General features: G+C 49.2%; 2 protein-coding genes across 2 annotated transcripts in view; one reads left to right on the top strand and one right to left on the bottom strand.

Annotated features, from left to right (window-relative positions):
• The window catches only part of LOC140898353 (C-type lectin domain family 2 member D-like), a 125,188-nt gene that overhangs the window by 58,397 nt on the left and 43,703 nt on the right, over positions 1–23,088 (top strand). The window lies entirely within an intron of this gene.
• LOC140898349 (killer cell lectin-like receptor subfamily F member 1) lies at positions 10,345–21,342 on the bottom strand. The gene is made up of 6 exons (XM_073312054.1): positions 21,228–21,342; positions 17,613–17,711; positions 15,507–15,668; positions 13,908–14,062; positions 12,749–12,861; positions 10,345–10,858 (listed from the first exon to the last, which is right to left on the bottom strand). The coding sequence occupies exons 1-6, from the start codon at positions 21,310–21,312 to the stop codon at positions 10,735–10,737; spliced, it is 738 nt and encodes a 245-aa protein (XP_073168155.1). The 5' UTR covers positions 21,313–21,342; the 3' UTR covers positions 10,345–10,734.

Raw genomic sequence — 23,088 nt, 5'->3', positions numbered from 1 at the left:
ACATCTTGGAGCATAAGCATGCATGCATCTGAGGAAGTGGGTATTCACCCACGAAAAAGCTTATGCTCCAATACGTCTGTTAGTCCATACGGTGCCACAGGACTCTTTGCCAATCTACATAGACACTTTTTCACAGACAAGAGGGACAGGGAAGAGAGGCACAGAGATAAATACAATAATAAAACCGCTTTTGTCATAAATATAACGGGAAGGGTAAACACCTTTAAAATCCCTCCGGGCCAGAGGAAAAACCCTTTCACCTGTAAAGAGTTAAGAAGCTAGGATAACCTCACTGGCACCTGACCACAATGACCAATGAGGAGACAAGATACTTTCAAAGCTGGAATGGGGGGAGAAACAAAGGCTCTCTCTGTCTGTGTGATGCTTTTGCCGGGAACTGAAAGGAATGGAGTCTTAGAACTTAGTAAGTAATCTAGCTAGAGATGCCTTAGATTCAGTTTTGTTGAAATGGCTGGTAAAATAAGCTGTGCTGAATGGAATGTAGATTCCTGTTTTTGTGTCTTTTTGTAACTTAAGGTTTTGCCTAGAGGGATTCTCTGTGTTTTGAATCTGATTACCCTGTAAGGTATTTACCATCCTGATTTTACAGAGGTGATTCTTTTACTTTTTCTTCTATTAAAATTCTTCTTTTAAGAACCTGATTGCTTTTTCATTGTTCTTAAGATCCAAGGGTTTGGGTCTGTGTTCACTGATGCAAATGGGTTAGGATTTTTATCAAGCCTTCCCCAGGAAAGGGGGTGTAGAGTTTGGGGAGGATTTTGCGGGGAAAGACGTTTCCAAGTGGGCTCTTTCCCTGTTATATATCTGTTAGACGCTTGGTGGTGGCAGCAATAAAGTCCAAGGGCAAAAGGTAAAATAGTTTGTACCTTGGGGAAGTTTTAACCTAAGCTGGTAAAAATAAGCTTAGGGTGTTTTCATGCAGGTTCCCACATCTGTACCCTAGGCCAATCTACATAGAAACTTTTTCACAGACAAGACGGACAGGGGAGAGAAGCACAGAGATAAACACAATAATAAAACAGCTTTAAAACAATTAAAATCACATTTACGTATGATTAAGGCTACGATTCTGTCATGGGTATCTTTATTAAAAGTCACAGACAGGATGCAGGCAATAAACAATAAATGATGGATGTCCAAACCCCACTGCCTGGGGTTGAATTACTGGAATGTTCAAGAAGTCATGGAGGGCTCATAAAAAAAAATAAATAAAAATCACAGCATCTGTGACCTCTGTGACAAACTCGTAACCTTACTTATGACAGCAAATATTACAAGGGAACATACAGGTCTAGTCAGGGCCCCATAGTGATGGGGGACACGCACACACAGTACCTGTCCCAAAGTGCTTATAATCTAGACAGAGGAAGATCTCATTTTAAAGATGGGGAATCCAACCCCAATGGCTGGATCTAGGTCCCCGGTTACAGGACCGGCTACCGCTGAGCTGGGAGAAGGAAGAGAAGAGGGACAATTGCAATAGGCCGGATTGTAAAACAAACCCGGACGGATCCCCCCACACGCAGGCTGGAAGAGAACCAGGCTTTGGAGACCAGCAGGCTGTTCAGAGGGACACTGGACTAGCTTGAAATAGAGACAGATCATTAGAGCCCTGAGCGGATACAAACATTTGGATTCGCATCGTAATTAACTTGTATCCGACCCGCGATCCGCACTCCACCTTTTAAAGTCTTTTGTTAGTCTCTACGGTGCCACAAGTCCTCCTTTTCTTTTTGCGAATACAGACGAACACGGCTGCTATTCTGACACCTTTTATAGGTGTCCACAGCAGCACCCAATCTCCCTGTCAAAGGCTTGCACGGATAGAAAAATCCAGATCCACAGCTGATCCGCAAAGATAGTAAACAACCACATCCACGGATATCCAGTGGATTGTCCCTGGATTTGCAGGGCTGGACAGATCATCACACACTAGCTTCTCTACAACTCCCCTCTCCAACAGTGGCCAAGGACAGGTGAAACTGAGACACGTGCTCAAAGGAAAAGGCAAAACGAGTCAGAGAAACCACGTTGGCGGGGGCGGGAGGGATAGAGAGCAGCTACCTTTCAGTTTTACCCATTTTCAGGGTGATTTGCAGCTGTACGAGCTCCCAGCCCTGTAAACACCAGGCCACATGAGTAACTCTGCTCACTTGGGTCCCCGTCTTCTGATCAGCTGTGCAGAGCTGGGCTCCCAGCAGACACCACTAAACACAGATCTGGCTGCCCTCTGGGGGTAGTTCCACACCACAAGGGCTTCCTGAATCCAAGCCACCGCTGGGGCAGCGTTTTTCAGACCTGACGGTTTTCCAGGTCTTCTGCTTGCCTCCCCCTCCTGCCCAGAGCCAGGGACAGAACCCAGGAGTCCTGATTCCCAGTGCCCCCTGCAGCTCCAAAAGTTTTCTTCTAGTTCCAGTCCTCACTAAGAAGCTGCTTTGCTGGCCAGCAGGGAAGCGCCCATGAACTGAATGAGAAATCCTGCGTTTAGAGATCGCCTTTCACTGAGGCTTAGAGGCCAAGGAAAAGCCTGGGGGATGTATTATCAAAGACAGCAGCACCCGCACCCCCTAGGAGCTCTGAGACTCATCCCTCCGCCCAGCACTTCCAGAACTGTTTGCTTCTCCTCCCTGAACACAGACCAGCCATTCTGGAGGGCAAGGCCCCCGCAAGGCACTGCTACAAAGGAAGTTCACAACTTACCTGCTTGAAGACCCCCCACTTTCTGTGCCGCATCCCCTGCAGATGACCCTCCCCCCCCAGCCATCTCCCCCTCTCTGAGCACAAGGAGTGCTCTGAACTCCCCATATTCCAAGCCAGGCAACACAAGCCCCTAGATAGCTAGATGACCAAAAGCCCGCGATTTAGTCTGGAAGAAGAGTGGTGATTGGCTATCATTAGCGTACTGTCCCCTGACTGGACACAGGGTAGGGCCGTTGTATCGAGTAGCAGAGAACAGAGCTGTCGCTCACGAAAGCTCATGCTCAAATGAATTGGTTCGTCTCTAAGGTGCCACACGTCCTCCTGTTCTTTTTGCGAATACAGACTAACACGGCTGCTACTCTGAAAAGAGAACAGAGTGTAGCAAATTAACAGTGATCAGCATGACGGGCGGGAAACCACAGGGCTGGGAGGGGCCCCAGCTGGTCTCTTATGTATTTAGACAGCTGCTGTGTATTCCCTCCCAAACACCTTGGGGTTAAATCAGCGGTAGCTCTATAGGCATCCATGGGCCAGATCCCCGGATGAACCCACTACGCTAACCATTAGACCGCACTCCCTGCTCAAAGCCAAGGATGGACCCGCCAGCCAGTAACTGCTCCCCTGCGTGCTGCTGTCTAGGAAGTAGTTTGTATCACCCGCTGCCAATGGGTGTGTGTCTCCATAATAACTAGACTGTTTGTGGCCATCTAGTTTGCCTGCCTGAATGACGCAGGTCAGAGAACCGCACCCCCCAAAAATTCCTAGAGCAGATCCGCCCTGGGCACATTTCCAGGCCACTGGGCATGAGAGAGGGGCCTGGAATTCCCCTCTTCCCCAGCTGTAATAAATAAAAAACAGGGTGCCCGGTTCCACCCACTTGAGGGAGGAGCATAGCCCTGGTTTTGCTTGATCTCTTCTGCTTCTTGAGGAGAGGAGCATGGGCTGCTGCATCTGTTTTCTCTCCTGACAGTGGAGGTGTTTTCAGGGTATTGCTGTGTCTATCCATACTGCCCTGGGGCCCCAGTAATCCCTCCCTCTAGTCTAGTCTGTAAATTCTTGTACCACAGCCCACGGGATTACCGGTGCTTGCCTAGAGCAGTGGTTTTCAACCAGGGGTACATGTATGTACCCCTGGGGGTACGCAGAGGTCTTCCGGGGGGACGTCAACTCATCGAGGTATTTGCCTAGCTTTACAACAAACTAAAATTTCATACAGGCCATGACTTGTTTTTACTGCGCTACGTACTAAACACTGAAATATAAGTACAATGTTTCTATTCCAATCAATTTATTTTATAATTCTATGGTAAAAAATGAGAACGTCAGCAATTTTTCAGTAACGTTGGGCTGTGACGCTTTTGTATTTTTATGTCTGATTTTATAAGCAAGTAATTTTTAGGTGAAGTGAAACTGGGGCATACGGAAGACAAAGCAGACTCCTGAAAGGGGTACAGTCGTCTGGGAAGATTGAGAGCCACTGGCCTAGAGGACAGTGAGGGTACGTCTACACAGCAAAGAAAACCGTGTGGCTGGCTCCTGCCGGCTGACTTGGGATCTCGTGGCTTGGGCGGTGGGGCTGGTTCATTGCCGTGTCGACTTCTGGGCTTGGGCTCTGGGACCCTCCCACCTGTAGGGTCCGGGAGCCTGGCCTCCAGGCTTAGCCCAGGTGCCTACACAGCAATGGTGCAGCCCTGAAAGCCTCAATCAGGTGGCACAGGCCAGCCCCAGGTGTCTAGTTGCTGTGTAGACATGCCCTGAGTTTCAAGCAGGCACCAGGCTGGGTCTGGCACCACATGGCCTGGCCGACTGTCTCCGTATTTATCCTGTGCTCATCCTACCGCCTTCCTCAGTCATCCCCACTGAGTCAGAGTCACCCAGGGAACAGCCAGACACAGGGAAACATGAGTCACCCATATGTGACGGTGCAGAATTTGAGCAGTGGTGTTGTAGCCGTGTCAGTCCCAGGATATACAAGGTGGGTGAGGTGAAATCTTTTACTGGATCAACTTCTGCTGGGGAGAGAGATGAGCTTCTGAGCTACACAGAGCTCTTCTTCAGGGCTGGAGAAGGTTCTCCCAGCCTCACAGCAAAATGCAGGTGGCCGAGGTCGCTGTGACGCCGGGAGCGTCTTACCCAGGCCTGACAGAGATCTCCGTGTGCCCCAAAAGCTTGTAAAACAGGAAGATGTAACACAGAAACCATTGCGCTTGTGCCTGCATCCCAGTGCCTCAACCAGACAGCCTCAGTTTCCCCCTCTGTGAAATGGCACTAATGATTCTGCCCTCCTTTGTAATGTGCTAGGAGATCTATTTTATGAAAAGCGCCAGGTACAAGCTAGGTATGATTAATTATCATTATGATTATTACTAAAGATTGTGAGGTGTTCAGATACTCCGATAAGGGGAACCCTGTGGGAAAGTTCACCTTTTTCTGCAGCATGGGGCATGGGCCACTTGTAGCTTTAAGCTAGAGTAAATTGTGGATTCTCTGTAACTTGAAGTCTTTAAATCATGATTTGAGGACTTCAGTGACTCAGCCAGGGGTTAGGGGTCTGTTACAGGAGTGGGTGGGTGAGGTTCTGGAGGTCTAGAAGATCATGATGGTCCCTTCTGGCCTTAAAGTCTGAGTCTTGCAGACAAGTTATATCTGCCCCACTTCCCCATCAGACATCCTCACCAATACCCCACTAGATACCTGCCACTGTGCCCAACAGCAGTGAGTAAGCATCTTAGCTGAATGTTGCTATTAAAACAATTAGCAGCAAAATAGTTAACATTGAGTTGGACACCATTAGGTTTCAGAGTTAACACAAGTGGTGCTGAACTGTGCAGTTCACCGGTAATGTATGAGGCTCTCTGCAGATTCAGGGACCATCTACTCTATGAAAGCGATTTGTTTTAGGCAGCAGGTCCCCTTGAAACAGTGACTGAAAATAGCTTAACCATTTCAACAGCATTACAGACGATAATGAATAATGTTTTTTGGGTTTTTTTTTAAAGCAGTTCATTATGCAATATAAAGGCATCTCTGAGTTCTGGATTGGCCTAAAGCGAGTATTGGCACAGACCTGGCAATGGGTGAATGGCGAACAGTTCAACAATCTGTGAGTCCTTTTCAAGCTAGTCACTTTGTTGGGTTCCAAATGGGAAAAGGGCTGAACTCGGGCAGATTAAAAAAATTTGCAAAAAGAAAAGGAGTACTTGTGGCACCTTAGAGACTAACCAATTTATTAGAGCATGAGCTTTCGTGAGCTACAGCTCACTTCATCAGATGCATATCGTGGAAACTGCAGCAGACTTTATATATACACAGAGAATATGAACCAATACCTCCTCCCACCCCACTGTCCTGCTGGTAATAGCTTATCTAAAGTGATCATCAGGTGCCCACCTGATGATCACTTTAGATAAGCTATTACCAGCAGGACAGTGGGGTGGGAGGAGGTATTGGTTCATATTCTCTGTGTATATATAAAGTCTGCTGCAGTTTCCACGATATGCATCTGATGAAGTGAGCTGTAGCTCACGAAAGCTCATGCTCAAATAAATTGGTTAGTCTCTAAGGTGCCACAAGTCCTCCTTTTCTTTTTGCGAATACAGACTAACACGGCTGTTACTCTGAAACCTTAAAAAAATTTGTTACTTCCAAAATCACGCTGATTACTTTTCTCCTTTGTGACATTTCCCCCCAGCTTTTGGGGTTCATCCCCATTGCTGACCTAGCAGATCAGCGGGCTGCATGCCTTTCCCCTCTAACGGGCAGCTTAGGTGGAAATGAGAGACCCATGGTATTTCCTGAAAAGTTCAGTAAGGATTTAAGCCCAGATTTTAAAGGTACTTAAGCGTTACTCAGAATTTCAAAGCCTAAATAACTTAGGAACATAAGTCTCAGTTTCAAAAGTGCCTTAGGCATGTAAATCACTTAGGCCTTGCACTGCTGTGCAGAGGAGCAGTGCCTAAATACCTTTCACAATCTGGACCTTAGCCCTTCCACCTCCTCCCTAGAGGGGAAGAAAGTGGGAAGAGAGTCTCCGGTGCCCATGCTGAGTCAATGCCAAGTGCAGAATGGCTGCTGGTGAAGAATCTGGCAGGATAATCACTGAGGTCGTAGCCGGGCTGCAGAAATAACCATGCTTGTAACCCGGCTATGTTAAAAGAGTTAGGTGTCTTGCATTGCCAGTGTGGATGGACGACCATTCCTTAACCCTGCTGGAGATCAACCTGTTAGTCTCTTCCTCCCCACCCCTCTTGCCGGGAAGAGTTCGAGTGGAATGAGTGATGCAGGAAGGGGGCGATCCTGAGGGGTTTCACTGGACGGGCCCCTCTGTCGGGGCCCATACCTGGCCCCGGCCCGACTCTAATCACCCGGGCGTCTCCGTCGCAGGTTTACGGCAAGAGGAGGAGGTGACTGCACGTACCTGAGCGACGGCTTTGCCACCTCGTCGTGGTGCTCCACGAAGCGCTACTGGATCTGCAGCGAGCCCGACGGGATGCGAAGGGAGGACGCGATGCCGGGCGACTGAAGGGCGAAGACTGGGGAAACCCCTCAAGGCCTGGCTGCCTGACTCTCTCCAAACATCGCTCCAATAAGATCCTCAATTGAGCTTGACAGATTTTTTTTTTTTTTTGGTAAATAATCCTTTTTTCTAACTTGCTCTTTATTGTGGCCCCTGTATAGCCCTCTTAGTCCTGGTTGCGTAACTGAGACCTGGTCTACGCTTAAAACTTAAAACTCGCTCCGGAATGCTGTAGCTAGGCCGACGTAACCCCCAGTGTAGACGCAGCTCAGTTGCCCTCGCTACCGTCACTGGGAAGGCAGTGTTCCTGCAGTGATGGGGAAACCCCTTCCCCCACGGTAGGATGTGTCTGCTTTGGGGTTATGCCAGCGTAGTCTGCTGACATGTCCCCATACTGCAGACATGGATTAAAACCCCTTCCCGCCTCCCCCTGCTGTTGTGGGTGCATCTACACTGCAGTAGGGGTATGTGATAAAAGCAATGAAGGGGCAGCAGCACTGGGCTAGTCGCCCAGGTCTTTACCCTGGGTTCCAGCCCGTGCTTCTGTGGCATCATTGCTCCAACCCTAGCTAGATTGAAATTAGCCTGTGTATGTTTTACGTCTACATTAATGGCCACCAAACCCTATGATTGCAGTGTGGACGTACCCGCAGCTCTGCTGTGCTGGCCGAGCAGGAAGGCAGCGCTGCCTGAGGACAAGCTTAAACAGCAACCGGCTAAGAAAATCACCCTCCCTAAGGAAGGAAGCTGCGGCAAGACACAAGCCGCCGGGCTGTGGGTTTTCTTCGGCGGTTGCAGAACCAGGCTCTGTTCGCTCCCGCGGTCTCCCAACACCGAGAAACAAAGCTGGGAGTTAAGGCGAAATGGGACCGGGATCTGAACTCCCCAACGGGCCCTTTGTTGAGGCGTCTAGTGATGCCTCCTGCATAGGGTCCACTGTGTTGTGTTGTCTCCCAGATCAAAACGTGGGAGCTGCATCTTTGACGGAGAGTCTCCATTGTGGAGCCAAGAAGATAATTAAGGAGGGCCAGAAATGGAGGCAGGTTCAAGTGGAAATCGAAATGTCTGTATGTTTGAGAGTGTTAAGGCCTTGCTGGGCTCATTGAGACTGGAAAGGGAAGGCCAGGCATGCGTGCAGGCCAGAAGAAGTTGATAACTAGCTAGGTGTGCGAGCAGCAAAGTTATGGAGTTGCCGGCACCCTGTGAAGAAGTTGTGGAGCTGTCCAGGAGAAGTGTTCACTTTGTGAGAAGGCAATAGGTCTGTACTAGCAATAGGAATTGTGGGTCGCTGTCACCCTCGTATCCCACCCACAGGAATTTGCTTACAAACTCATAGGCAGAGCGGATGCCTTTTAATCTAACAGAGTTATCTTTCAAGGTGAGTTCGAGGCAGAGAAGCTGAGGTCTGTAGAACCCTTTTGATTGCACTTGACTTTCCCCGTGATCAAGTTTTTAATCAGTGAGCAAAACAAACTGCAAAATCTGATTCAGGGTAAGCAGGTGGGTTTCCTGACCTTGCTAAAGAAACTTAGATAAGGGCAAAGATCAATATGTGCATAAAACTCTAAGACTGAAGAGTCTTTAGATGCTTTAAGGTTCACTTGCAAATGTTGCTTAAGGATTTAAATCCCCTTGGACTCACTTGCCAGCCAAGTTACAAGTACTTTTGTGGAGGACAAGATGTGTATTTTCCCCTAGTTTGAGGGGGGCTGGGTATTTTCCAGCTACATCATCTGCTCAAGCCATGGCGGCGGAATCTAAATAACTGAAATGTATAAAGCCTCACAACTAACGAAAAATTAATCGTGTGATGCCATGGAGTGTTTGCTGTTCCCCTCTTTAATGATTTGCTGTTTACTTCTTTTGTTTTATAAAGTTTGCTATGACTTTGTCAGTCCTATAAGCGAACAGTGTGAAAAACCAACCAACCAAACAAACAAAAACCCTTGTATTTTTTTCATTCTGTTGTAATTTGCTCATAGTCATGGAGTTTAAGGCTAGAAGGACCCTCTTGTTTTATTCAGTCTCTCTTCCTTCATTCTAACTTAGAGACAACTGAAATTTTTCTAATGAAAAGTTTGTCAGAAAACAGAATTTAGTTGACCATTAACTTTTTTTTCCAGAAACTTCGTTTTCAGTGACTTCATATTTTAGTTTTCTGAAGGGTTTTTGTTTTTTTCCCCCCCCAACACAATTTCAGGGGGGGGAAGCCCCAGTGGTCTTCAGAATTTTGTAAATGTTTTGAAATTGTGCTGTTTTTTTTTTGTTTCTTCTCTCCATTTTCTGGCTGCCTTCCAACTTTTGCCACATGGAAAACAGTAAATGTTTTCCATGTGGCAAATTAATATGAATATTAATTAATTAATTAATTAATACTTAATATTACTTTCTGAAAGTAATACTTTCACTTTTAAATGTTAACGTAACACAAAGTATTCCTTAAACGACCCTCCTACAAACCCTTTCTCACTCACGGTCTCGAAGGTGGAAGAAATGGGGAACGAATAAAAACATGTAAGCAGGCAAAGAAAGTTTTGCACTTAAATTGTTCTGTTAGGATGTTTAAAAATGTTTGAACGGGGTTTTTTTTTGTTTCCTGTGGAAACTTTTGCAGGACAAACTGCTGCTTTTCCAGCTACTTTCTAGTCTATATTGTTTTGTTTTTATTTTTTCCTCTGGCCTAGCACCATCTGATGGGCCGGATTAGACATTGCAAAGCCTAGGTTTGCTGCAGGGCACCCTAATCTTCTGCTGTGTAGCTAGAGTGGAGACCAGCGCTGGGAGAAAGGTGAGTCAGAAGCAAATTGTGTTTGAGATTAGGCGGGTGACTCTTCCACACTATCCCCACGGGAAACACTCACTGCAAGGATTAAAATGGAGTGGGGGAGCTAATATACTAATCAGTGGTACAAACTCAGTACAGGGGTTCTTGTATAGATTTAACGTATCTAACTCTGTAATTACTTGCACTTGTAATTAAAATAAAGCCCGTGTTCATGAAGATCTGTCCTCCTACAGCCATGGCCTGCGAAGTGCAGCTCGGTGTATGTTCCATGCACATGTGCCTTTGCATGCAGACAAGTTCATTCTGTGCTTACACGTGTCCCTTGGGGGTAGCTCTTTCTCTTTTTTTTCATTGTTATTTTTATTTTTTATTGTTTTGTTTCATGATTTCTGTGTGTATATAAAGTCTGCTGCAGTTTCCACGGTAAACATCTGATGAAGTGAGCTGTAGCTCACGAAAGCTCATGCTCAAATAAATTGGTTAGTCTCTAAGGCGCCACAAGTCCTCCTTTTCTTTTTGCGAATACAGACTAACACGGCTGTTCCTCTGAAATCTTTCTCTTGTGTATTTCTAAAGCGTCCCAGCACTGACAGAGTGGAGGGTGGCGTTTTCCCAGGCCCAGCAACGGCCCTCCACCTTTGAGAACTTTACCCAAAGCCCGAACCTTAGTCCTGTGTGTTCCTTAATCAAATAGGGGCTTCGTTAATGCCATTTATATCAGGACCGCTTCTCTCTGGCAAATCCATTTAAAGGTACCACGGCAGATTTCACCACGAATCTGATTCTCCTTCCACACCCCACAGCTGTTTCCAGTGTCAGGGGCCGATAGTGAGATCCTGCAGAAAAACAAAGAAAGTCACCAGGGGCATCTAGATCTATCACCTCGCTCCTAGAGCAGGACTTGCTTGTTGTTTAGTAGCACTTGATTCCCCCCGCCTCCCCCCGCATAGGGTTCAGATACCTCACCAAGCCTGTAAGGAACTGATAGGGAGAAAGAGAGAGAAACAAACCAACTGTGAAGGGGATTAGTCTTGTTGTTTCATGCACGGCAGGAATGTGCAGAGACAGTGTGGGGGGAAAGGGGTGACAGCTAGTGTAACCCAGGCCTGCTGGGGGTTGTGCCCTGTCCCTGTCTAGTGGCCTAGAGGTTAATGAGTCTGCTACAGCCTCGCTTTTAGCTCATGCATCAGAGCAGGGCTAGTCAATTATTTGTTTGCCAAGGTCCAGATTGCTTGGTCAAAGCCTAGCCAAGGGCCGGACTCCAGAGAAACCTTTTTCACGCCACACTAACAATAATAAGTGAACGAAAAGATTTAGCGGTCCGTTCAAAAGCATCTGGAGGTCCAGGTTTGGCCCGCAGTCCGCCTACAGCCTACCCCTGCAGCAGATTCTCATGCGCTAAGCTTCAGAGGTCCCAGGTTCGATCCCACCCGCCAGTGACCAGGCTCTGGCGCCGTTACCCAAGAGCCTCATCAGAACAGAATCTCGGTGGACGGGGATCTCTGTTACAAACCTGCCACGAGGTTGGGAGAGGGCGGCCATGGCTACCGAATTACTTACCCACCCACTCTGCTGGGCTTAGGTGAAACGCACACACCCAGAGTGAATGAGAATAGACTCTGCCCATCTCTCCTCCGCAACTTTGTTCCCTCTAGCTGTCATGGGCTCCCCGAATCCACCAGATTAATTATAAGCCGTGTACTCCGCTTCTGCATAGGGTCTCCCATCAGCCAAACCGTGCCTCGCTTGACAGAGCCTCAAACTTTCTCTGCCCCCCTTTTTTTTGGGGGTAGGTGGCAAGAGCAGGGGGCATGAGGGAGAATTACTATAACTGTTGTGCCTAGGAGCCAGGATCCCATGGTATGAGGCGCTATACGTTAGTTACTAGGTGTATTATAGTAGCACCTTTGCGCATCGGCGCCAACTTCTCCTAGCACTGGTGGGTGCTCGCGCCCCCCTGCCCTGGCCCTGCCCTCCTCCTGCCCCCGCCCTTCCTCAAAGTCCCCACCCCAACTCCGCCCCCTTCCTGCCCCTATTGGACTCCTTCCCCAAATCCCCGCCTCTTCCCCTGAGCGCGCCGCGTTCTCGCTCCTCTCCCTCCCTCCCCCAGCTTCGGCAATCTCTACGGCACAAAACAGCTGTTTCGCGGCAGCAAGCGCTGGGAGGAGAAGCGGGGACAGCGTGCTCAGGGGAGGAGGCGGAGGTGAGTTGAGACGGGGGGGCGGGGTGGGGAGCCAGGCTGCCAGTGAGTGCAGAGTACCCACCAATTTTCCCCCGAGGGTGCTCCAACCCTGGAGCACCCATGGAGTCGGCGCCTATGCCTATGAGCTCCAGTCTGGGAGCAGGACCTGGGTGTGCTAGGAGCTGTACAAACACAGAACAAAAAGACAGCCCTTCCCCAGAGAGTTTCCAACCTCAGTATAAGAACAGATGGAGACAGACCGGGGAGTACAAGGGAACAATGAGATGAAGGTCAATGGATGACATTGCAGGTTGCATGCACACCTATCGCATTGGAGTAAGACTGCCGTTTCAGCTGGAGATGTTGCGATCACTCCTTTTTTTGTGGCTCACTTTGAAAATACGGCCCTTAACATGTGAAGCCGAGGACGAAAGTGACCTTCTAGTTCCAGCCCAGCAGAGGTTTGCATTTGGCCCCACGAACAGCCAGAATGATCAAGTTACAAGGTGATTCCAGACTTAAATTCAAAACAGGAAATACTCACCCTGTTTGATTTAACAGGGAACCATCCAGCCACGTCCAGTTTCTCTTGGAGGTTGTCAGGTGCAGTCCAATCCAAATAGGGTATTTCCCCCCTGTGACGTTATTTATGAATGCCTGTAAAGTGTAGGCCAGGTATACCGATAAATGTAACTGCCCGTAATTCGAAAGAATTTAGGCTCCTTCAGTTGGTTTTGAAATAAATGGATATAAGGAGCCAAAATTACCTTCAAGGATCTAGCCCTAAGTTTTGAAGTTCTGTGCCCAAAAGAAAGCAGAGTATCGGACATGCAGGACCCTAGATACTGTAGCTCTGCAGCTATGTATCTATAACTTTCTATATAGTAATGAGTGAATAGACACAGTTGTGGCACTGAATTTTAGCTGTCAAACTCTTCCAACTACATCCCCGTGGCGTTTGGAGCGGAACTTTTTGAAACAGTACGCGCACAAAGGGATTTGCACCTCTGTATACACCTCTGTGGACGTGGGCCTTCGTTTACGCTCAGGATTATCAGAAAATGGCCAGTGGGATTTCACTATTTTCACGTGCTCCGTACGGCATCTTAAGCCCAACGCTGGTTTCCCGTGGCAGTTGTTTTTACACTCAATCCTCCGCACTTATCTTCTGGAATGGAATGATTCTAGGGTTTCCTGTGGGTGTTTCCATCCTCCGGAGAACTCTTCTCCCATCGGGGGGAACCAGCTTGGCCTTTGCGAGTCTAACCTTACAGCCCAGGCCTTGGGCTGGTTGAGCTGCCAACGTGACTCTAGACTAACCGATTACCATAACGTGAGTGACTCAAGTGAGGTGAGAGCCTACCCGGTCCAGGGATTAGGATGCTTGCTGTGACTCAGGATGCCTGGGTTCTGTTGCCTGCTCTCCCACAGACTCACTGAGTGATCTTGGGGCAAGTCCCTCGGTGCCTCGGTTTCCCCAGACGTACTGAGGAAACTGGGACACAAAGGGAAATTGCCCATCTGTCTATCAGGGCTGATACTGACCCATCTCATGGGGTGTTGAGATTAAAGCATGGGAGGTGGTCAGATACTACAGAATTTGGGGGGTGGGGGAGGAGAGAGGTTAGAAGAGCACTGCATTTTGATAGGTTGAGCTCGACATCTCTCCAGCTGAAGTTCCCACGCCCTACTATTGACTTTACCATCTCACGCTGGTCCTGGGTCACGAGCATTTGAGAGCTCTTCACCGAGCAGTCGTCACGACTCTCGTTCCAGTTTTTGCTGTCTTTAGAAAACCAGTAGCACTTGTCCCCATGCAGCAGCCAGGTCAGGGGACAGAGTCTGCACCCGGGGGCCTCTGGAAGGGGAAATGTAAAGAGTTGAATTTACTGGGACTAAAGACTCAGCAAAACTGTGCAAATAGTTTTGGAGCCTCCCGGCTAAATATGGTAACCAGGGACTTTTCTCTCTTGTAGAATTTCATCTGCTGGGAGAAAAGCCAGAATTGGAATAGCTGGAGGGTTGCAGGTCTAGATAGAGGGGCACCAGCAGAGCTGTGGGATGGGGGCACCCCAGGGCTGGGCTTGCAGGAGCTGTGAGTTAGGCGTGAGGGGCGCTGGCGGAGCTGTGGGGTGAGGAGAGCCCAGGGCTGGGACAGCAGGAGGTTGTGGGTCGGGACTGAGGGGATCTTGGTGGGGGGAAAAGAGTGACAGAAACCCAGATGTGAATTAAGGTCTCCTGAGGCCCTGGACCAGAGGAAGTGGGGAGGCCCTGGTGCTGGGAGTGTGGCCCGGCTCCACCCCTTCCGTCTGCGGTCCCATCCCCATCCCGCCCCTTCTGCCTGCAGCCCCTCCCACAGCTCCCCCCCCCCCCTTCTTCCACATCCCTGCCCCCATCCCACCCCTGGCCCTGGCTCGTTCCTCCCATTCCCCATGGCCCCACCCCTTTCTGTCCTGCCCCCGCCCCTGCTTGCTCCTTTCTGCCCCTTTTCCCCACTGCGGAGCTGCGACCAGAGAAGCTCTGTTCCCCAACTCCTCCAGCCCCAGGGCCACGGTGGGGGCGGGGGGGGGAGGATTTTTCTGTGGCCCCCAAATTGGCTGCAGCCCCTAGGCATGGGTCCCCTGGGCCCGTGCGGTAATCCACCACTGCAGGGCTCCCACCCCGACACCTCCCAGCTGTGTGAACGCCCCCCATCAGTAAACCCTGTTCCGAACAGTGGGTCAAATGCCCCCAAACTGCCTTCTCCTGGAGTTCGGGGAGGGGAACCAGCCTCTCAGCCTTCCCTCCCCCATCCTCAGCTGCTGGGACATTTCAACCGCTACAGGAATTGGGGGGAGGGAAGGGGAACCACACCCACCCTGACCTACCCTGCTTCTCTAACCAGTTCCCTTTCCTCTTCCACCCCCATCCGAAATAAGGGGAAGCTGACAGCCTGCGTGGGAAGGTCTGCTGGCCTTCGAAATAATTGTCATCATGTAGCCTGATCTCCTGTGCAAGGCAGGCTGGAGACCTTCCCCAGCCCAGTAGCATCTGCTTGAGCTGGAGCACGGGGTGGGGCTGTTCATTTTTCAGACAAGGTTCAGATGTGCAGGTCTGCAGAGAAGGAGCCCGGAATGGCCCAGATCAGCCATGCTGGCATTCAGGGGAGCTTGCTCGCAGAAACCTTGATGTTGTGGGACCACGCGAGGCTGCTCTCGGCTTGACCCAACCCCGCCCCGGATCTGCGAGCAGCACCCGTGATTTGGGTTACAGGGAGCTCTTCCACGGACGGAGCCGGGCGGGCGGAGGGGAGTTGCGTTTACCTGCTGAGCTGCTCCGGGGGGAGTCGCACAGAAGCTGTCTTAGGTGAGACGCCAAGCTGGAGTTGCAGTCTGTACCATGTCCATTTCTCTCGGTGACCCTATCGCTCTCGGGGGCCACGGAGGCTGCGCTGGTCTCTGCTTTATGGCAGGCGCCCTGAAAAACTTTATAGCAGCATCGGTGTGAATGATTTAGGGTTGGAATGGTGAGAACACGGGGTTGTAATAGACCAGGGATCTCAAACGCAAATCACCACAAGGGCCACATGGGGACTAGTACATTGGCCCGAGGGCCGCATCGCTGAAACCCTTTCATACAACGATACACAAGTATAGTAAAAAATGAAGAGTAATATAGTATGCTCTTAAAAGTCAACGTATGAACTTTCTTAAAACTGTAACGCGAAGAGGGGTTTTAATAAAATATAAACACCTGTAACTATTCCTTATGTGGTCAGTAACACTGATGATGATCTCTACACTAACAGTCTATCAACATAGCTGCAATGGCAGGAACTTTTTAAAGTAACTATTCATACAAAATGCGTTGCCACTTTTAAGCAACATTCTTCCCAACTACTCACAGCAAAGAATCACACATGCTGAACTTCATACCTCAGACTGCTCGTCTCGTCCATGAGGCCCCGCCTCTTCCCCGCCCCCATTCCAACCCCTTCCCCAAATCCCCACCCTGACCCCGCCTCTTCTTCGCCTCCTTCCCTGAGTGCGCCGCATCTCTGCTCCTCCTCCCTCCCTCCTGGAAAGTCCTAAGCGCCGCCAAACAGCTGTTTGGTGGCGGGAAGCACTGGGATGTAGGCGGAGGAGCAGGGATGCAGCGTACTGGGGGCGGGGGGGACGGGAGCTTGGCTGCCGGTGGAGTCAGCGCCTATGGTGGGCCGCAGGAAATAATTCTGTGGGCCGCATGTGGCCCGCAGGCTGCATGTTTGAGACCTTCTGTAATAGACTATTTTTGAGGGTCTATTGACTGGTACGGAGTGCGGGGGCAGATATGGGGATAGATAGATAAGGTGGTGTGGGGGAGAGTGGATGGATAGATAGATAAGGTGGTGTGTTGGGGGTGGATAGATAGATGGCTGTGTATGGGGTTGGATAGATAGATAAGGTGGTGGTGGGAGGGTGGATGGATAGATAGATGGCTCTGTTTGGGGATGGATAGATAGGTAAGGCGGTGGTGGGGTGGCTGGATAGATAGATGGCTGTGTACAGAGATGGATAGATAGATAAGGTGGTGGTGGGGTGGCTGGATAGATAGATAGATGGCTGTGTACAGAGATGGATAGATAAGGTAGATAGATAGATAAGGTGGTGTGTCGGGGGGTTGGATAGATAGATTGCTGTGTATGGAGATGGATAGATAGGTAAGGTGGTGGGGGTGTGGATGGATAGATAAGGTAAGGCAATGTGTGGGGTGATAGGGTGGTGATAGATTGATAGATAATGGTGAAGGGACAGATAGACAAGGTGGGGTGGGGGGATAGATTGTTAGATAAGGCAGCATGCAGGGTGCTGGACAGATAGAGAAGGCGGTGCGGGAGCGGGATAGATAGTCAGATAAGGTGACATGGTGGGGGACAGATAAGGCAGTCTGTGTGGGGATTAATAGATGGCTAGATCATTCATTACAAACATTCAGGTCCATTTCACATTAGCAAAGGGAAAGTTGTCCTGAATGAGTCACTTGAATGGCATACGTCAATGTTTTCTTGTTCATGTGACATGTCCTGCCTGGGTGAAGTATTGAGTCATCTCTTAGCAACTGGAATAGAATCCTAAATTGAGTTCCTGCCCCATGGTTACAGCATTAGCCTGGGACCTGGGAGACATCCCTGCTCTACCAAAGGCTTCCTATGTGACCTTGGTCAAGTCATTTTGTCTCCGTGGGCCTCAATTTCCCCATCTGTAAAAGGGGATAATAGCTCTGTCTCACAGAGGATTAATTTTAAGGTTGTTCAATGTTCAAGATTGCCTAGTGCTCAGGAACTTGGGTAATGCGGGCCTGAGGGAGAGCAGCACTGTGGAGGGACACAAGAATGTGGGATACCTCGCTGTACCCCCAAACAAGTGGATGGGTGGCCTCGAGCTACTCACCCCAGACGCTCAGGGCCATCATAGCTCCCAGCAGGACGACGTTTGCAGCCCAGCTGACCCTCTGAGCTATCTGACGCCAGCGGGGAAAGTGATGGCATTCTGTAAGAGTGATGGCATTTTGACTAAGCACTCTCTGCTAAGGTTAAGTGAGCTAATAATAATTATAAAAGGGGCTGGAGCTTAGTTAGCTCCTGCTGGTTCAGTCTGTCTTTAAAAAAAACCTCCAAACTGAGACAGGTCTCCCTTATTGTGATAACAGAGACCAGTTTGTTAGACAGAAATATGCCATGCTTCGGAGCCCCCCTGTGACTGTCTAGCCAGAATGTTGCATTGTAACTTCTGGAACAATAGAACTGATGAAGACTATGAATTTTCAACAAAAACAAAACAATTTCCCCCAACCCCCCATCACCAAAAACTGAAATATTTTGATTTGGAAATGTTGCTTTATTTCCTCGTGGGACTTGTAGTTCAGGTTCCTTCTCATTCTCCTCTGTAGGCCAGGCTCCTGGTTGGACTACATCTCCTATGATACCCTGTGGTCTCCTCTGTTGGGGGGGAGAAGATGGGCATCAGGGTGTCCCTGGGCCCCGGTGCATCATGGGAGATGTAGTCCAGCTGGGGAGCCCACCCATAGAAGAGACTGGGCACATGAAGAAACTAAACTGCAATTCCCATGTGGCACCAGGGCAAAGAGTTTTATTTTCAGGCATTCTGGTTTTTTAACCAAAGAACCGACTTACGTTTTCTGCAGAAAGCAAATGCTGCTTGCAAGCAAAAAATTATCTAGCCGAAAACCCAATTTTCCATTGAAACTTGACTCAACAGAAACATTTCAACCAGTCCTCCCTGTGAATTAGTAGCACACAGGCTTACACCTCTTAGGCCTTCGTTGTCTAATATGACTCTAGATGGTCTCACCGTCCATCTAAATAATGGATTCATTTGTACTCCTGCTATGTTTCATGCCTCGATATCTACCACCCACATTTTTTCCTGCATTACCAGGCCAGTATATATTCTTATCAAAAACTCAAGGATGTGTTAAATCTTGTGACGCAGGCACCAGCTCGCAGCTCTGACTGGTAGCAGTCCAGTCACTTGTGGAAGAAAGGAAGAAACACACAGGCACTAGTCGGCCTCATTGCGGTCTTCGCTCCTCTTTGTGCTCTCTCAGCCTGTGACCTACATGAGGCTCAGCACAATGCCTGGGGTGTGAAGTGAGAACTCTGTGGGGAAAGGCTACAGAGATGAACGGCCAGCTGTCACTGAGCTGAATTTGTTGCTGGTTTAATTGTGTCAGTTTAGTTTGGTGTCAGCCCTGATGGGAACGCTGGGTGAATACTGTTACCAAAAAAAAAGAGCAACCTTTACTCTCGGATGTATTAGCTGGAGCGTTGTAAGCAAGACGCGAGGAGTATGGTTCTGCTCTACTCAGCACTGATAAGACCTGAGCTGGAGTACTGTGTCCAGTTTTGGGCACCACGCTTTGGGAAAGATGTGGACAAACTAGAGAAAGGCCAATGGAGCGCAACAAAAATGAGTAAAGAAAACAGGACTTACGAGGAAAGATTAAACAAACCCAATTTTTTTAAGTCTGGAGAAGAGAAGACAAAGTGGGGACATAACAGACGTTATGTACATAAAAGTTTGTTGTAAAGAGGAGGGTGATGAATTGTTCTCTTTAACCACTGAGGACAGGACAAGAAGCAACGGGCTTAAATTGCAGCATGGGAGGTTTACGTTGGACATTAGGAAAAACTTCCTAGTTGTCAGGGTAGTTAAGCGCCAGGGACCTGGGGAGGGGAAGTTGTACAATCTCCATCTTTCGAGGTTTTTAAGGACAAGTTAAACGAACACCTGTCAGGGATGGTCTAGAAAATACTTAGTTCTTCCTCAGTGCAAGGGACTGGACTAGGCGACCTATCGCGGTCCCTTTCTGTCCTACATTTCCATGAAATTCTGAAGTCAGTGGGAGTTCTGCTATTGACTTCAGTGGGGCTAGGACGACACCGTCGGCCGTGGGGCAGGGTTAAGGCCATGCAAAGTGAATGCTACTCCACTTAGGGGGGGTGGGGGGGATGAGAGCTTTAACGGGCCATGCTGCCCCTAAAGTGAGGGATAGTGGCTGAACAGGAGTGGATGATTCATTTTTGCCTCTGGTAGAGAGCTCTGGTATGAAATTAATTTGCCCCCTTGCAGCCTTCAGCTGGGGAGGAGAGGCAATAAAGTGGGGTCGATTTTGCCACCCCGGAGGGGGACGGGAATTCCCCCCAACCCCAGGAGGGGGTTTAGCTGTTACAGGCAGAGCTGTGTCATAATGCACTGCGGGAGGTTTGTGGGGATGTGTTAATGTGACCGATGCACTTTGAGTATTGGTCACACACAAGAGAGAAGGAGAGTGATTTCTCTCTATCCTACGGAGAATCGACCACCTCCAGCAGTAGACACTGGAATCATTACCCCTCGTCTCCTCTTGCCCCCGACCCCCAGCAGATCTTCCATGTCTTCCTGCAGCGGACGCCCCCAATCTCTCCACCTCTCTCTGTACCTCCTCAGCCTCTGCCAGAATCTGGTCCCAGCTACCCTAGGGCAAATACAGAGTAAAGCAGTTAACTGAGGAGAGTCACTCCAGATTTACAGTGGAGTCACTGAGACCAGAATCCATCCCTGACTGCACTGACTGCAGTGGGGGTCGCTCCAGATCGACTAAGATCAGACTCCAGCCCTGAATCTATTGATGTCAGTGGGGTCACTCCAGATTTACAGAAGAGGTCAGAATCTGGCACTGAGAGCTCACTCTGGATTTGCACCGGTCTAACAGATGAGAACCTGGCCTTAATTCTATTTCTGTTAATGATTCAATATTTGTGTTGTAGTCATTCCTAGCGGGCCCCTCGCACTGAGCGCCGCTGTACGCACACGGTAAAAGAAGAGCACCTAAGATTTTGCAATCTAGTTTAAGAGACGATGTTACAGGGGAACAAATCAACAAGACCACTCAAGGCTCCCGCTAAAGTAACCAAGAGCTGAATCAGTAAAACACTGAAATCCTAGTCCTCCCAGATTCTCGTGCTAATTACTGCTCATCCTTCCCCAGACATGCCCATTGCACCTCTTTCTCTGCTCCTCGATTTGCCCCCATCTGTCCCACACACAAATCCCATAGCGAAACCTGTACATTTCCTTTCTTTAACCAGGTTTCAGAGTAACAGCTGTGTCAGTCTGTATTCGCAAAAAGAAAAGGAGGACTTGTGGCACCTTAGAGACTAACCAATTTATTTGAGCATGAGCTTTCGTGAGCTACAGCTCACTTTAACCAAGAATCCTTAGAGGTCCTATCCTACAACTCGCCTACGTTCAGATCAGTGTGTAAGACTACAAGCGGCCATGAAGGGTTCTGAGACACATCACTATTCAGCAGGTTCTCAGAGCGCTCTCTATTGTGTTAAAGGATTACAGATCCCAATCCAGACCCATGGGCCAGTGCTTCACCTGACACTGAGCAGAATCAAGGTGCTGTACAATCTCCCTTAAAACTCCCCGTGCTGCGGCATGCCTTAGAAATACAGTATCACGACCATCGTGAGAACATAGGTGGTAAAATGCACTTACTGAGGTGGTGAGAAGGTTGGGGTCGGCTGGTGAGGGACGAATCTCCACGGATGTTTAAATCAGCATAGACTATTTCCCCAGCCATGGCTGGTTCAGCCGAAGGCGAGTGCACGCCCAGGGGCTGGGGCTCTGAGAAAGGGGCAGCTGCTTCTTTATATGCGAACGGAGACAGGTGACTCAGCCAACATCAGGAAGTGGTATCAGGCAGAGGCTGCTCAGTGTTTTTTTTCCCTACCTTACTGAAGGCTAATGAAGACACCGACTCCATATTCTGCTCTAGGGTGATTATGTTGCAGAGCCAGAATTTTTGGGGTGAAAGCATATTATTACGTTCATGGCATATCCAGAGACAAATTAGATGAAAAACATAAAATATTGTTGATGGAAGATTGCAACATAACAGGACTTTAATGCTGAGAATTTAAAACGATGACACATAAGAACCCCAAAACAGCGAGAGACAAAACAGGCTGCTCCCTGAGGCAGAGAGGCACAACTCAACCCCACCTTGTGCAAAGTCAGTGCTTTTCAAACTCACTGCTGAGACCCATATTGCAGGCTTCCCTACACAGTGCCTTAGCCCGCCAGCAGGACTAGGAAACCCCCGGAAAATTTTAAGTGATAGTTTTCAGAGTAGCAGCCGTGTTAGTCTGTATTTGCAAAAAGAAAAGGAGTACTTGTGGCACCTTAGAGACTAACCAATTTATTTGAGCATAAGCTTTCGTGAGCTACAGCTCACTTCATCGGATGCATGGCTGTAGCTCACGAAAGCTTATGCTCAAATAAATTGGTTAGCCTCTAAGGTGCCACAAGTCCTCCTTTTCTTTAAGTGATAGTGTAACCCACACACCATCTGAGTGTGGTGTTCTGTAGTGGCACTGAGACCACTTAAAGAGAGAGATAAAAGGAGTCTGCTGTACGGCCTTAACTAACAGCCAGTCGGCTTTTAGCTCAAGCACTAAGATCCAGAGGTCCCAAGTTTGATTCCGCCCGCCGACGACTGAGGGGGGTCTGTCGGTGTTACAATAGCATATAATTTTTTTGCACAGGTTTCGATACCACACAGATCATGGCTGTTCCTGCACCATCAAGAAGCCGCTGCCTTTTGTGTGGGAAACAGGAGCTGTGAGCGCTCAAGGGATGAGCCACACAGTGGGCAAAGCAGGGAAATGGTTTGACAATCATGCTGGGCCTGGCATTCATAAGGTGTCAGCTGGCTGCGGCCATCTGGAACCGAGGCATCTCCAGCCCTGTTCGCCACAGCTGTAAGAGAGACATACGCTTGGTTTGATGTCTGTGGTGATCATGGCTGAGTTCCCCTTTGTGGGCTCTAGCAAAGGCTACTCGGCAGGAGGCTGTGAAGGTGCGGGTGCGTCTCCTTTAAGCAGGCTGCTCGGCGGGCAGACTGGGGGAGTTTCCAGAGAGGAAAGCCCCTCTGGGCAGCACAGCATGTCTTCAGTGAGGTACGGGCTCCTCCTGAGCCCTGCCTCAGTCAATGTACACCTTAAAAGGCCGTGAAAGTTTTGGGGAAGCTGAAAATGGGGCTGAAGAAAGATCCAGTTTCTTTCAAGTTCCCCAAACCTTTAAGAAGCTTCAAGGAGACAGGTACCCCCAAACTCCTTGGGAGCCCTTAAACTGCTAGGGGAAGCCCAGTCCAGAAGCCCCCTCTTTCCAGCCGATCATCCTATATCACCTTCCCTAGCAGCCCCTCCTCCGTCCTTTGTCTTTGATCCCAAGTAAACGGGTCACCTGGGCCCTCTCTCTTCCAGGGCCCTGTCTCTTCCATCCTTTGTTCCCCACTGTCTGGAACTGTCTGGTCAGGTCACCCAGGGTCTTCTCACCTCAGCCCTTTGTCCTCCCA

The sequence above is a fragment of the Lepidochelys kempii genome, chromosome 14 (assembly GCF_965140265.1).
Source record: "Lepidochelys kempii isolate rLepKem1 chromosome 14, rLepKem1.hap2, whole genome shotgun sequence".
NCBI classification, from domain to species: domain Eukaryota; kingdom Metazoa; phylum Chordata; order Testudines; family Cheloniidae; genus Lepidochelys; species Lepidochelys kempii.
Note: the sequence above shows the minus strand (reverse complement) of the source record. Positions and strands in the feature narration are given on the sequence as shown.